This window comes from Drosophila ficusphila, unplaced genomic scaffold, assembly GCF_018152265.1.
Source record: "Drosophila ficusphila isolate 14025-0441.05 unplaced genomic scaffold, ASM1815226v1 contig_712, whole genome shotgun sequence".
In the NCBI taxonomy this organism is placed as follows: Eukaryota; Metazoa; Arthropoda; class Insecta; order Diptera; family Drosophilidae; genus Drosophila; species Drosophila ficusphila.
Window position 1 is genome coordinate 534,922 of NW_025064651.1, and position 15,090 is coordinate 550,011.

Below are 15,090 nucleotides of genomic sequence, written 5' to 3' on the forward strand. Positions count from 1 at the left end.
CTTTGGACAATTTAGAAATCAACTCGAACGCCATTAAGCGCAATTAGTTGGCTCCGCCACAAAAAGTGGTTCCAAACTTTTGATTGGCCAAAAAGCCAAAGCAAACTTAATCAGTTTGGGGCATATTTGCGCGGATCAGACATCGAAACATGTTCGGCATTCGATTGACAAATGCGTGGCATCTCAAAACTGGAGCAAACGCAATGAGAGAATCGAAGGTGCACAAAAAAAAAGTTGCCAACAAATGGCAAATGACAAATGTTAAGCAGCGCTCGATAAATCGAACGTGCTTGAATGAAATTCATGAGTGCTTCTGCCCTATAATAAATGACAATCTTTTGTTTGCGGCTTGTTAATTACCATCTATAAATAATGTTTTATTCCTCTTAGCAAACTTCTTGCTTTCGGGTTTTTTGCCATTTGACCGCCGAAAGCCGAATAAAGCTTAAGCAAATTTGAATAGCTTTGTTTTTTTTACTCGGTATATGGTATAATTTATTGCCTGCTAACACGAAAGGTGTTTGCTGACTAAGATTTAAATCTGTTTTAATGGCACAATTGGCTTGCCGAGAAGAACATTACTGGCCAGCTTCACGGACTGAAAGCTTCTAAACAAATCTACTCTTAACATGTTTATATCATTTGGTTATATAATCTTTATTTTTTAAGAAAAAAAAACCCCCAAAATATCCATAAATTTCGGGCGTGACTCCTCTAGAATGAAAGACTAGTCTGCGGTTAATATTGTTTTGTGTAAATACTGGCTGAAATAAAATTTCTGGTTTATAGGAAACCTTTATTCAACTTATAAAAAAAGTTGAAGAAAGAAAAAACAAGTTTCAAGTGGGAATATTACCTAAAAAGTCAACAAACATATACGTAATTCAGAAGGTTTCCACGGGTTGCATAAATACATAATAATGTCAATCATTAGTCTTACATATCTTTTGGTAAAAGCATTCAGACGTGGTTAATCTTATGTTTAATCATTTCTTCTTGATTACGAGCTGAGCTTTGACGTCATTTCTGCATCATTTAAATATATAAGTAAGACTGGCGGCCAGTGAACGCAAAATGTCAAACAGCAAATTTACTAATGAAAGACCCTCCTCTTTAGAAGACTCGGATAAAATCATATGCAAATGAGTTGGCGATCTGTGTATTGTAGACTGAAAATAGCATTACCTTGCATATATGAACGAAAATTGAATATTCAATTATTCATAATTAGTTTCTCAGTGTTATCATACGGTTCTTGTGAAAATCTGCCACTTTCTAATTTATTTTGAGCCATTAATATAGATTTTGGTCCGATTTTATTACTCACTTAGCATTATTCTCGTTTGCTTACTGAATTTTTAACAATTTTGGCACAGCCCACGCTTAAAAACTTTGCATAGGCAATTAACAAATAGTGGAGGAACAGTATCATAAAAAATACATTTGCGGGGAACCATTAAAGCTAGAAAATTTAATTCTTTTTGTTTGTTCCTTACTCAGAATTTTATGTCTTTGCGTTGGCTTCATAAACTTATTTTAAAAATCATAAAACTGTCTTTATGTTTATATAATTATACCCATAATTTATAAGCACTCTTATATATTTAAATGTTTTTTTTAATCCATAAAATTAAGTGCTAGGTAAACAAATCGAGATCAACAGCTTCATCTAATACCTTCGATTTATCTCTGTCCATTTATACAAATGGCGAATCAACAACAAAATGAAAGTGATCTAGAAAAACCATAAAAACTGAGCGAAGAAAAAGAAACCGCACCGGCCAAAACCCGATGCATAAACTTGAACTTGAGCTTGGTGGCTTGTCTTGGGTCTTTTGTTGCCGTTGATTTCGTGTTTGGTTTGCATATTTTTATTAAGGCGCTTAAGTCATCCGCACGACTGCAGTCCGGTGATTCTGCGGCTCAAACTGTATAGCCTCACATTAGTCAAAGAGCTGGCCACAAAAGAAGCGCCACAAGCAAAGGCAAGGCCTAAGCCCAAAACCAACGCCACCACCACCCGCCGCTCCCAAAAGCCGTGAATGTAGTTCAACTTTGAGTCAGACTTTGCCACCGATTGTGATGCTGATGACAGCCATAATCGCGATGATCATGGCGATGTTGGCGTTGATGTCTGGCGACCTTCGCCTTCAACTGCACATTACAAAAAGCCTAATACGCTCGGCCGCCATTATGCCCGGGCATTATGTCCACAATTAATTTAATGCACATAAATCCAACATGATTTGGCCAGCGTTTGTTCTCCTTTTGTGAGCGTTTGCGGTCCACTCATTGTTCACACGTTCCATTTACATGGCCGTTGGCGAGTATTTCCTCTGCAGCATTAAAATGTCAAATTACCCACACCGCCGCAGCATTCAATCAATGCACCCATATCAAGGCTTGAGCCGCTAAAACCTGGCCAAAAGGCAGCAAAAAACAAGCCGAAGCGAACAAGAATACTGAGCCAAACACACTAAAATCAGAGATCAAAAGTTCAGTCACGAAGCCACACAGAATCAAGCAGACTATGCGGCGCATGTTTCTTTTTGCAGCCAGCCAATTTACATTGAATATCCACCGACGAACTGGAGTTGCAACCCGAAATTTTCGAAAATGTGTGGCTAATGTGAATTTGACTTATGCCAGCAGTACATTTTGGCCACTGCGCCTAATTTGATTATGTCACTAAAGTGCTCGCGGTTCGTTATTATTTTGTCAAGGCATTTCAATACGAAAAGAAAACCAGAAATTTCGCACCAATAAAAGATTTAAAACTGATAAAAAGAAAAAAATACCCAAGTCAAATTAATACGAAAACTAATCAAATAACACATGACCGGAATTACAATTTTTTTTAGTTAAAAAAAGTAAGATAAAATATAAGAAATTGTGAAAAAGTAATGTTTTGAAAAAATGAAAATTAATAGTTAACTTTGGGTGCTTAAAAATTGGTCAAGTTACACTATATGTAAATGTTTTTTTTTATTTGTTTTAATGTTTCAGTTAATTAAAACTTCTAGATATTTCTCTGGTTAACTAAACACAATTGACTTCTTCCACAGAGTACTGTTTGTTTTTAATCTCTACGATGAAGTGCAGTATTTCGAAAAAATTGAAAATGTAAAATTCGGAAAGACCAAAAAATTATATTGTTAACTATTTATTCAAATTAAAATTAAATTTATTAAATCTAATCTCCTTTGAACTGAGCTGTGCCCCAACTACTTAGTATCTGCCAACTGTTAGCGGACCGCTAAGATCGCTATGGTTCGAACAAAAAACTCATAGATACGCACGCACACAAAAGCCGTTCACACGGATTACACAGACAGTGTCCGTGTGAGGCACCCTCGCGAAAAGCTTGTTTGCTGACGCATTTCCTTTTGGCCACGGCTCACACGGACAGTTGGCCAAAAGAGAGCGAACGTCAGTGGGGCTCAAAGAGAGAGCGAGCTTTTTGGCCCGGCTGCTGCGATCTAGATGCGCTGCGACTGCGCAGCCGCGACTGAAGACAATCCCGCCACAGCATCGGCCATATAAAAGCTCGCAGCGTCTGTGCGAAATTATTCAGTTAACTGTTGCGGGTTGGTTGAGACATACAAGCCCATCTTGATCGCAAAGTGTTGAGGAGCTAAACCTAGTGCAAAATGAAATCCATGGTATGTTCGGTCTAAGCTCAGTGTGTTCTCCTTCAAAGTGTTACTTAGAATAATTGTGCCTGAAGAACTCGATTTCAGATAAAGTGGCTCGGCAAAAAAAATAATATTTATGTTATAATGCAGACACGTCGGTGTGGCAATCAAAAGAAATATAAAAACCAGTTATTCCATGATTTAAATCACTCAATTTAAACACAATGAATTAACGGATGTTCTTAGCTGTCAATTAAAACGTTGCATTTTAATGGCAGGACTAATTAACTTTTTATTTTGCAAAGAAAATAAAGAACTATTGTTTTTAATTTAAAAAAAGGATACTATAGGAATAAATCAGCTATTTAGTACAAGAAACTAAATTTAATCGTATGTCCAAAGTTTAGAAAGACTGCAATATAAATTAAATTTTCAACTTGTATTCCGTCTTTGAAGAAGTTTTTCTAAACAGTTAGAATATCAAAATAATAAATTATATAAAATAGTTATCAACATTTTGCTATTTATTATTCATTATTTGAAGCAACTTTATATAACTTTACGTTTTTGCCATTTGCCTGTTTCAAAATGTCATTTACCCAAAGCATTGCGAAAACTTCAATCCACATTACGTATACGCCGCATGCCCAATATGTTAGGGGGCCTAGGCCACCATTGAACTTGGCTGAATGCCCAGTGCCCAGCCCACTTTCCAGCCATTGCATAATTGTCATATTCCAAATTATGGAGTAGCATTCGGGGGCGTTTTGCGGAAGTGGCCGACTGCAATTGCATAACAGTAGCCAACCCAAATTAGGTTTCGATGGAATTTAAAGTATTACCTTGCAATTGCAGCTCATTTTCGGCCTTGTGGCGATGTGCGTGCTGGTGGCCAGCGCCAGCGAGGAGGCGCCCAAGAAGGCAGTCGAGGCGGCCGAGCCCGCCGAGAAGAAGCAGGAGAAGCGCGGCATTGGTCACGGTTTGGGCTACGGCTACGGACCCTCCGCCGGCGGTGCCGTTCTGGGCTCCGGAATCGGAGTTGGAGTTGGAGTCGGTGTCCCAGTTGCGCCCGCCGTCGCTGAGCTGCCCACTCAGGTGCACACCAACACCGTGGTGAGGACCGTGCAGGTTCCCTACCAGGTGGAGCGTCATGTGCCCTATCCCGTGGAGAAGACCGTCACCTATCCCGTCAAGGTGCCCGTTCCTCAGCCCTACCCCGTTGAGAAGATCGTCCATGTGCCCGTGAAGGAGATCGTCAAGGTGCCCGTCGAGGTGCCCCAGCCCTATCCCGTCGAGAAGGTGATCCGTGTGCCCGTGAAGATCCCCGTCGATCGCCCATACACCGTGCACGTGGACAAGCCATACCCGGTGCCCGTGGAGAAGCCCGTGCCATACACCGTTGAGAAGCGCGTGATCCACAAGGTGCCCGTCCATGTGGAGCGTCCCGTTCCCTACAAGGTGGCCGTGCCCGTGCCCGTTCACGTTGAGAGCCACGTCAAGCCCGCTGTGGCTGTCACCCACACCGTTGCCGCCGCTCCCGCTATCATTAGCCACGGCATCTCCGGCCACGGAATCTCCGGCCATGGAATCTCCTCTTATGGCGGCCATGGCATCTCCTCGTATGGAGTCTCCGGACACGGAATCTCCTCGTACGGAAGCTCCGGACACGGTGGCTACCTCCACAAAAAGTAGATCAATTTCGCAAATGCTGTCGAGGGCCAACTGAGAAGTGAAATCGGGTGAAGGCGAGTGAGCAGTCGAACATCGCATCGAACAAGTCGATAAAAGTATCCCAAAACGAAGTTTCAAGATTCAAGCACCAACCCCACACCCATTTTCCAATGCCCAGCAACCGCCAACGTACGACTTACAAATTTAGTTTTAGTTTGTGATACCAACCGAAATTCTGGTGGGATCTGAAGCTGGAGAAAAACACTCAAATCTAACGCAAAACCAATCTAGAAAGCTTGCCAAAACCCATTCTATGGGGCGTTTTAGCGAGTGCCTGTCTCCTGGCTTCCGATTCCACCGAGTGTACAGCTCTTTTGTAGACAACCACTGAGAAATAACTGCTGACGAGTTGCTCCTTCGACTTTTTCATGTCAATTTCTTTTCTATGAAATGTTTGTACATATTTAAATAATGTAAATAAAACGAAAATTAAAAAAAAAAAATTATGAAATGTGTGTTTTTTTTAAGTTTTAGGAATTTTGCGTACAGGAATCAAAATGAAAACTCAAATCTTCAAGGTACAGTTTAGTCGAAATAAGTTCTGCATACGAGGAATTTTGAAATTGATATTTGCTGCCAGAACTAATCATACTTATATTGAGTTTATGTTGGAAAGACTGCAAGAGTTATCATTTTGTTATTAATTAAGCTTGAGATTGATTCGTAAAATCACAATTGTAGCGAATATTTCTAGGACGTGCAGCTCTTAAGTAATCGTTAAGGGTCCTTACATTTTTTGTATTTCTCGAAAACTTTTAAGTGTTAGGCACACAAAGTTGAAATAAAGTTTATTTTTTTGCTAAATTTTTAAAAATTTCCTAAAAAAAAAAAAAAAGGATAGAACAATATATGTACATGTGTGGTGACAGATTATAATTCAAATTTTTTGGCTACCCCATAAATATGCAACAAATGTAATTTTTTAATAACTAAACTTTGTACATTACAAGTTGATTTTCAATATACAGAAGCTTTTTAATCCCCATAAAACCCAACAACAAACAAAATTTAAAAAATTGGTAGTTCATAATGTAACGTAGAATTTATAGTGACTTCAAAACTGTAACTTCATTGAATAGCCTTAAGATATGCAACAAACAATACACATTTTAGAGATATATAGAATACCGTGATCAAATCCTGATATGTAAATGAAACTGTTCGTTTTAAACTGTAATTAAGGACCTGTCACATTAAAATAAACCTATAATTGCACGCTAAAACACAAATCGAAGCAGCTAATCACCGCCAAACACAACCATCATATATATAATATTAAAAACTTGATATTTAATTAAGCAACCCACTAATTAATTAAATACGTATAAGATTTGTTGTCAAATTAGCTCAAAATTAAAAGAAAAAAATCCATTTAATCCCCAGCAATATGCATTAAAAAAATATCGATGCATAAAGCTCGCTAAAGTAATTTTTCATAGATACAAGCTGCTGAAGCTTTCTGTAATCTTTGCTTAAGCTTCCATATCGTTTTCGGACAGTGATGTAGGAGATATAAGTTGAACAGGGGTTAAAGTTTATACAGTTATTTATAAATAGCTTAATAAATGAATGTCTGAACAAAATATATGCTGGCTTTTTCAAATTTTAAGAACATTCTCCCTTTTGAGTAAATTCCGCGACGCTACTGATTTTTCTCCGGAACATAATGAAATACTTATCCCAAATTCTTTCCTCAGTTGCTTTTTATTGGTTTTGGGAAGCGGATTGAAATTGCAAAAATGCTCAAGTTTATAATATTTTCTGTGTTAACCTTATCTATGTACAAGATGGCCAATTGCCAAGCAGATCCGCATTTGTGCATCAAGCAAGTCGTTGTAAACTATACGGAAATCGTTACTAAGCCTATACAAGACTATGGAAGTTTGGCTAAATATTTCGAGCAGTTAAACATACCGGCGGGGAACAAAACAGTGGTAAGCTCTAAGTTTTAAAAAATTTTAATGGGTTTTAAGAAAAGAAAAAAAAAATTTCTAGACGAAAACCAAAATGGAGGATCAATTACAATGTTGTGAAAACTACATAAAGTCCGCCAATGGAAAATGTGTGATGATTCAGACTTCAACATCAACTACGACTAAAGCAACTACTACCGAATATCAGGATTCTACTACATCAAAACTTTTGGATACCTTTACCCAACCAACACAAACTAATGCATCTAATTTAGTTACAAAAGAGAGTTCTAACCACAACCCGCTAATTTGGGGCATTATTTGTGGTATTTGTATCTTGGCAATTTGTATAGCGGCTGTGATTACTTTGCGAATTCGCAGACGCCGAGGAGTGATGGATATTGAATGCCAAGAGGTGAAATTCGATACTGACATGCAAAGAGATCTATTAGAAATTTAATAAATCCTCAAACTTATCGCTCAACATTCCAAAAAATATTACTACACATTTCATGTGAAGCACTGTTCTTATCATTTATAATGAAATGAAAAAATAAATTAATTTCACAATAGTTCGACATTCCGTAAAACAAAAAAACAAAAATGATAAAAATATAAGAAGTGTGGGCGTGATAATAACTGAAGTCTTTGTTCTGAATGAATGATTATTCACAATGTGGATTTCAAAGTCTGCGAAAGTAAAACGATATTATATTTCATCATAATTTTAAGATATTCAGTTCTTGATAAATATTTTGAGAAACACAATTCACAATAATTAAATACAGAACCACGAATTCCCTAAAAATAATTTTTAATATGAGTTTTCAAAAGAATTTTGCAATTATCATAAGTAGGAAATGAAGAATTTTAATTCATTCATGCAATTTATTGATATTACAAATATATATTAAAATACAGAATTTCATGTAATAACAATTAGAATCAATAAAGAAAGTAAACCAAATTTCGAATATAGCAGCCCGAGGCGGCCATCGAATTACCTTACTCTTGTTCCACGATTTCGCTCAAAATCTGTGAAGCACTTAGGCAAAAACAGAAATAGCAGGTAATTTGCCAAAAATGAAACGAAAAGCGAGCCGGTGGAAAGTGATGCAACAATTAATGCACGTGAGGTTGGCGAGCGTTCGCCAGCTCGAGACTAGCAACATTTATCGGCGCAATCAACTGCAATGACAGGCAATCCAGAAAGAGCCGATAGGCGTTTCAAGTTCGCTGCCTGAGTCTTTCGTTTTGGGAGAACCTGTTGCCTGTTTGGATTGACCAACGCCAGCAACATTGATCTTGTCCTAACCCGAGAAACTGAGCGCTGCTTCGTGTTGGCCCGATTGCGAACGCGTGTGGTAATGGAGAATGGCGCGACCCAAAAAGCAATAACCAAAGTGAATGCAACGGCAAAAAAAAACACAAACAACAACAACAGCAATAATAATAAAAACAGCAAAAAAAAAAACGAATGCAGACGCAATCAATTAGCGATATGCTGATGACGTCGACTTGTCTGATATTATTGTGGCTTGTAAATTCAGATTTCTTTGTATGCGGCTGCCACATGTGGCGATTACGTCATGGCGCCATGCAAACCGTCTAACGGTAATTGACTTGCAATTTCTTTTGCGCGCAACATTTCGGTTGCAAAGAAATTTTCCAAACCCAAATGTGTTGCCACATTTCGACAGTCCCACAGAGCCTAATGAGCAACCGCCGAAAGCGATATAAGTTAGATAGGAAACCTGTGTGGGTAATTTTTTGGCATTTATCATAGAGCAGATCTTTCATCTGTTGCAAGCGAACAGTGCTAAATATTAAGCGGTGATGAAAATGAAGGGATTATATTTATAAACAATAAACACTTTACGCTTCTATAGATTACATTTTAAAATACCTCGTATACCTAATTACTTAATTTTATTTAGTTAAGCAGTGTGTGATTAAAATGTGGCATGCATTTTTCATGCGTACTTTATTTTACTTTCTTTGTGCGCTAATTTTGCCTGTTAGGAAGTGGCTTTGTTCGATCAGGTTTTCACTGCCTTATTGCATGTTTTTTCAAAATATAGGAAAACGGTAAAGAGCATTTGATTGATGTACCCGTGACTTATCGTGCTGTTAATTACGCTTGACCAATAAGTAGGCGTTCTACCTTTATTTGGCCATAACATTTAATTTTTCAGTTGAATTCTTCAGTTCGTATTTTTAGGTGCATTTACGTATTTTATTTCGCTAAGATCGTTGCTTAATGTTCGTATTTTTCTTTTATTGCTGTTGTTTTGTTAATTACAGTCATTTAAGTGCTGCCTTATTACGCTCCGCTCTATATTTTTAGACTGGCCGAGGTTGGTGGCAAAAGTTGTGAAAAGTTTCCTTTCATTTTGGAATGGTAAAAGCAAGTTAAATTCCTTTAAAGGTTTTCTGTTTGCTTTAACCAAGATCAAATTCGCACCCTTTTTTTAAATATGATTAAAAATAGAAAGAAATTTTAAGTCCCCTTATTAATGCTCAAAATTTGTATAATAAATTGTTAAATATAAAAGAACATTCTTCAAAACGAAAGCTTAAAATAATGCTTTCCCTTAAGATAGACCCGTCATATAAAATAATTTTTTATATATGTTGGTATTTGCTGTTCTATCCCTAAGTTTGAACCACTTAAGCACCCCTCGATTGCCCATCCACATTCACACCAAATTACAACTTCGGCTTCGCCCCACTGCGTCTGGGAAGGCAACAAAGCCAAGAGCTGCCAAAACAGATTTACCAAATGTAAAACGAAAACGCCGACAAGAAACGGACCAGCCCGAATGTGTCTACTTGCTACCCTGGGCGAAACTACAGCATAATGTTTATTCAATTTACGCAATTTGCACCAACAACACGAGCTGGCTATTTGATTGCCAACTTTGTTTCAGACTTCGGGTGTTGTTGTAATTATGGCCGCAAAAACAAAGGTGAATTGTGGCCAAAACTGAAATCGAAATTAAAGTTTCTGCTGAAGAAGTGGCGACAGCCTGAGGATTTTCCTCATTATATTTCGCTAGTTTTTCACTCGAAATGTGAAATTTGTTGACCAAGTCAATAGGTCAACTATTACACCCCTTAACAGCCGGACAAAATGAAGCTGGCCGCCAGGCGGAATTATTATGCTAATAAATATTTTCCTTTGACTGGTTTTTCTGGCTTTACCGCACGAAAAATCTGCATAAACTCGCAGGTGGGTCGCAGGCCTAACTTCCTTATTAATCAGTTTGGCTTAGCGAAACTGCCCACAAAAATGGCGAGAGACTCCTAGCCACAAATTTGATTAAGTGAACGTCACGGCTAGCTGCAGATGCATAAAGAAATATAGACATTTGTGTTTTGCTTTTGGCTTAATTGAGTGTAGCCAAAAGCATTCGTCGGCGCGTGACAATGTGACCAAATAGCGAGTTAGCTTCTCGGACAATAAAGGCCCAAACCGTTTTCATATCTAGATAAAAGAAGGCACAAATACTCTGGCCACAAAAAAGAGGCAAGAGTTCAAATGCTTTTGCCATTGACCCCATTTCCTGGCTTGTTATTTCTGAGTGGTATTTCGCCGATCGGTTCAAAGATGCGTTAAACCGAGATCGTAAACCCCGATTGGAACCTAATTGCAGCGATCATTGGAGTGGAGCGGTTGTCTTAGATGAAAAGCGAGAGCTGATCGCAGCCGACCGATTGTAAGGGGGCAGTAATTGCAGTTAACACGTCTTGCAAGTTCATTGGAATGGTTATTAACCTGAATAGTGTACGGATCGTGGGGATAGTTAATATTTTGTTTGCCTAATGAACCTTTTGGGTGGCATTGAACTTCGGGGGTTTCCCTTTGAAGTCCAAGGAGGTTCACTTTCTGTTTCAAAAGAAAATGTAATGGTTAATAACTATCCACTGGGTGTTATAGGATATCTACTCACATCTAAGTGCATATTATAAACATAAAATAATTTTAAGTATTAATATAACACATATCGAAATTTTTAAAAATTATAAACCCTATTCCCTTTTATTTTATTTTACAATTGTTTGGGGTAAATCCATTTGGATATAATTAGCTTCCTATTGAGAGCTTTCCTAATTGGTCTATTAACTCTTTTCTTTAAAAACTTTTCAACCATTAAGTTTTCCGTGACAAATTGCGAGATTAGTTTTTCTGAGCCAACTTTTCAGTCAGGTGGACGGGGTACCGAGCCCAAGCAACGACCTTGACCAGTAATGCAATGAACTCTCCGGCGGTTCCATCCAAAATGGCAGTAAACAAAACGCGAAACGGTTAAACCGCCGAGACCCAAAAACAGTTATACGAACACCTTGGCAGGTGGAAACCACAAGCGAAACCAAAACAACCAACAACCAACAACTAACAACAACGAACAACCAACAACCGTAGGTGACAAAGAGCTGAATGCGACTTTTGGTAAACGGCACATAAAGTGTCATAACTGTCATTTTCGCCTACATGGCTTACAGCTCTATATATTGTTGGAAGTCGTCCAATATTTGAGACATCACACTTAAAACTCAAAATGGGAACGAAGTGGAATGGAATACCCGACCGAGTGACGACAATAAATTGTTACACAAATCAGACAGCGAATGCAAATCGAAGCCAGCTACTTCTATGGATGATCAATCGGCGGATGGTTCAACTTTGACACCTTTGTCGGCCAATAAAGCCGCATCAAAATGGATGAATGAATTTATGTAAAGCTTACTTTATCGCCAAATACAGCAAGGTCAAGCCAAGCAAACAATGTAAACAAACGAGCTGCAGCCTGAATATCGCCACAAAGAAGTTGAGCTCCAATCGAAAGATGATTTTCAAAAAGACATGGCAAAACAATTGGAGGAGGGGTAAAGCGAATAGCGAAGAGTTTGGCTTTGTTTGGCGATACAAATGGAGGCATATGGTAATTAAGTCGAGGAAGTAAGTGCACTCCAGCCGATTTTTATGGCGGGCTTAGACAACGTACTCGAAATCATCTCCTTGACGGTAGGCGTGCGCCCCAGCAAACGAACATACGAACATATGACATAATATCCACATCAGCTGGGGCAGCCTCCGAAAACACTCTCCGCCTCTTTTTCTTCTGGCTTTCCACCATTTCTTTCCAGCGATTGTGGAAATGTGCTCCGAACAATGTGGTACAGACATGCAACAAACGCGAATCGAAACGAAATCGAAAGTTGCATGCATGCAACGAAAGCGAGAAAATATTTGCTATCGTAACAAGTCTTGGATTGTAAGGTGCAAAGCATGATTGTAAGGCAACCACAGACCAATAATATCTATTCAGAATAAGGATTAAAACATAAATATATGATAAAGGAATTATTTGAATTAGGAAGCACAACACAATATTTAATTAATATAATTTAATTTTAACATTTGTTAAATATGTACAAAATACTTTTTAAATGGGTTCTATCTAATCTTTTACTCTTAATATACAAAAATAAAATTAATCTTAAGTTATCAACAATTCATGACCTATAGATATTCTTCAATTAATTATTATTATATACGTACTATTTTATTATTATTAAATATTTAATAGAAGTCGTTATGGTCTGCACCTTAAACTCGTATCCTACACTAAGTGTGATATATTTGTACGCGATATGTGTGCCAAGCGGCGGCCGACTGAAGACCCATTGACATAATAACGAGGAAGGTAATCGGACTAAGACTGGACCCGCCCCGACCAGGGTCCACTTGGATCTGGTGGCGCTACTGTTTGCGGCGGCGGTGGTATCAAATTGGTGGTATCAATTACGCAGCAATGGAAACGGAATCCAACGGCGAATGGATTGGAGTGGCGTCTCGGTTCGCCGACTTCTGTAACTCTGGCCGCTCTTTGTCTTAGGTTATGGTTTGCGGTTGTTGGTGACTCGAATCTGGAGCGGTGACACAACCGAATGACCGAGTGACACACTCCCCGGCCAAACTGGGGATCGGGCCCCCAAGCTCAGAAAAACTGGTCTGGAATCACTGGGGCTGGGTCGAGTGAATGGGATAATGGCATAATGCGATTGGGGAAAAAAGTAAAAGGATACAGATGACAGCCAGACAGAGGATTGTCTGTGGTCAGTTGAGGAAGGGGAAAAACAGGTGACACGGGGCAAAAAAAAGGGGGTGTAACCAAAGTGAGAGAGGTAAAGACTCCGTATAAAAGGAAAGACTCAACAGGATTAATAGACCATTCAATTAGGAAAACGTTTAAATCGGTGAAAGGAAAAGCTAAAGTAGATTAGTAGTTTTTTTAGGGTATGGTAAAAGATTATAATTGTTATTTGGATTACTTCTTTGTTAATGGGTAGAAATTAATTAAATAAATAAGATGACCCAAAAACTCTACTTTTACATTTACTTAGTAATTATCACAAAAGCATAAAAGTGATATAACCTTTGTATATCTTCCAGTTTGACCTATAGAGCTCTATCTGAAGAATGTTTTTTTTTCAGGTTAATTCCAAATGTATTTTGTAATATATTATGTTTTAATCTCAGTTTCTTTAACACAACAGCACAAGATTTAATATGTTTTCTATTTCCAATCAATCAAAACATCAATCCGCAGAACAATCCCCCAGTCACGAAGAGCTAGCAAATAAAAATGCAGCGGCAGCAAGTACATAATCATCAGTGATTAACATAAAAACAACATTGAAATGAAAACCGCCAACAAAGCGAACAGCTCATCACTTGAAGTGGCTTGAAGGCGGCTCATCCATTTGGGTATTATTCAATTACCAGCCAGAAATTGTGGTGCCTGCTGCTAAAGTTGCCGCCGTCGTTTCTCAAGCCTTTTACGTGCACTGACTTGCGGCAGCCACAAGAAGCAAAAAACTACAAAAAATAAAAATACAAGAGGCAGCTGACGGTAGTCGAATTAAACAGCAAAATGGCACGCATCCATAGACCCTCGTCTGCTTTTCCACCTTTTCCCCCGAAAACCCCCCCTGTCTCCTCTTGATATTGCAATCTTATTTCTGTGTTTATACCCCTCAAAAGGGGTTTTACGACTTTGAAGATCAACTTGGTGTTCCAACTTTAACTAATGGGGTACCATAAACCGTATTAATTGTCAAGGAGTGCGCTTTAAATGTTAGAAGCCTTTAAAATATTTTTAATTGCGAATACACAAACATTTTGTAATAAAAAATGTTATAAAGATTTAAGAAATATTCAAAAGGTACACAGCTTACTTATTAAGGTTAATTTCCTAGTTATAAGTAATTTACCTAAGAAACTTTAAAAACTTAAGAACTGTATTCAATACTTCGTATACCTTCTAAAGACCGATAGGTGTTTATTTATTCTAACAAGCGCAGGATATATATCCTTGAAAATGCATTTAATGAACTTCTTATGTTATTTAAATAAGTCTTTGCAAATAACAATCGAATTTAAAGTGATCATCACAAATCAACATTTTTAGTAATTTCTTCCTAATCGCAGTTACTAATTATTAAAGGGTATACAAAGTTTCGTATTTCGGAGCACAATTGCCATTCTTGTTTTTGGTTTTTTTTTCGCGGTGACGACGGCACTGCATTTGGCGCTTGGCTGCGTTGACTTCGCGCCTCCAAAATCCAGCGAAGCCAGCGGACCACCGAAGGCAAAGTAGACAGGCAACCGCACAACAACAACAACAATAGTAACCAGCAAAAACAACAACCACAAGAGTACGGGGTACCGCTCACCATTCGCTGCGCCGCATGTGTTTTGGGCCATTGCGATTATTATTGGTGTTGCCGATGGTTTTGGCCGC

The 15,090-nt window shown here is 38.3% G+C and overlaps 3 protein-coding genes across 3 annotated transcripts in view; 2 read left to right on the top strand and 1 right to left on the bottom strand.

Moving 5' to 3' along the window:
* Positions 1-15,090, bottom strand: part of LOC108098337 (angiotensin-converting enzyme) — a 42,515-nt gene that overhangs the window by 18,341 nt on the left and 9,084 nt on the right. The gene's annotated exons all lie outside the window — the stretch shown is intronic.
* Positions 3,569-5,809, top strand: LOC108098339 (MAGE-like protein 2). The gene is made up of 2 exons (XM_017201180.2): positions 3,569-3,662; positions 4,491-5,809. The coding sequence occupies exons 1-2, from the start codon at positions 3,651-3,653 to the stop codon at positions 5,325-5,327; spliced, it is 849 nt and encodes a 282-aa protein (XP_017056669.1). The 5' UTR covers positions 3,569-3,650; the 3' UTR covers positions 5,328-5,809.
* On the top strand, positions 7,084-8,246 carry LOC108098341. Its single transcript, XM_017201183.2, has 2 exons — positions 7,084-7,300; positions 7,362-8,246. The coding sequence occupies exons 1-2, from the start codon at positions 7,106-7,108 to the stop codon at positions 7,737-7,739; spliced, it is 573 nt and encodes a 190-aa protein (XP_017056672.1). The 5' UTR covers positions 7,084-7,105; the 3' UTR covers positions 7,740-8,246.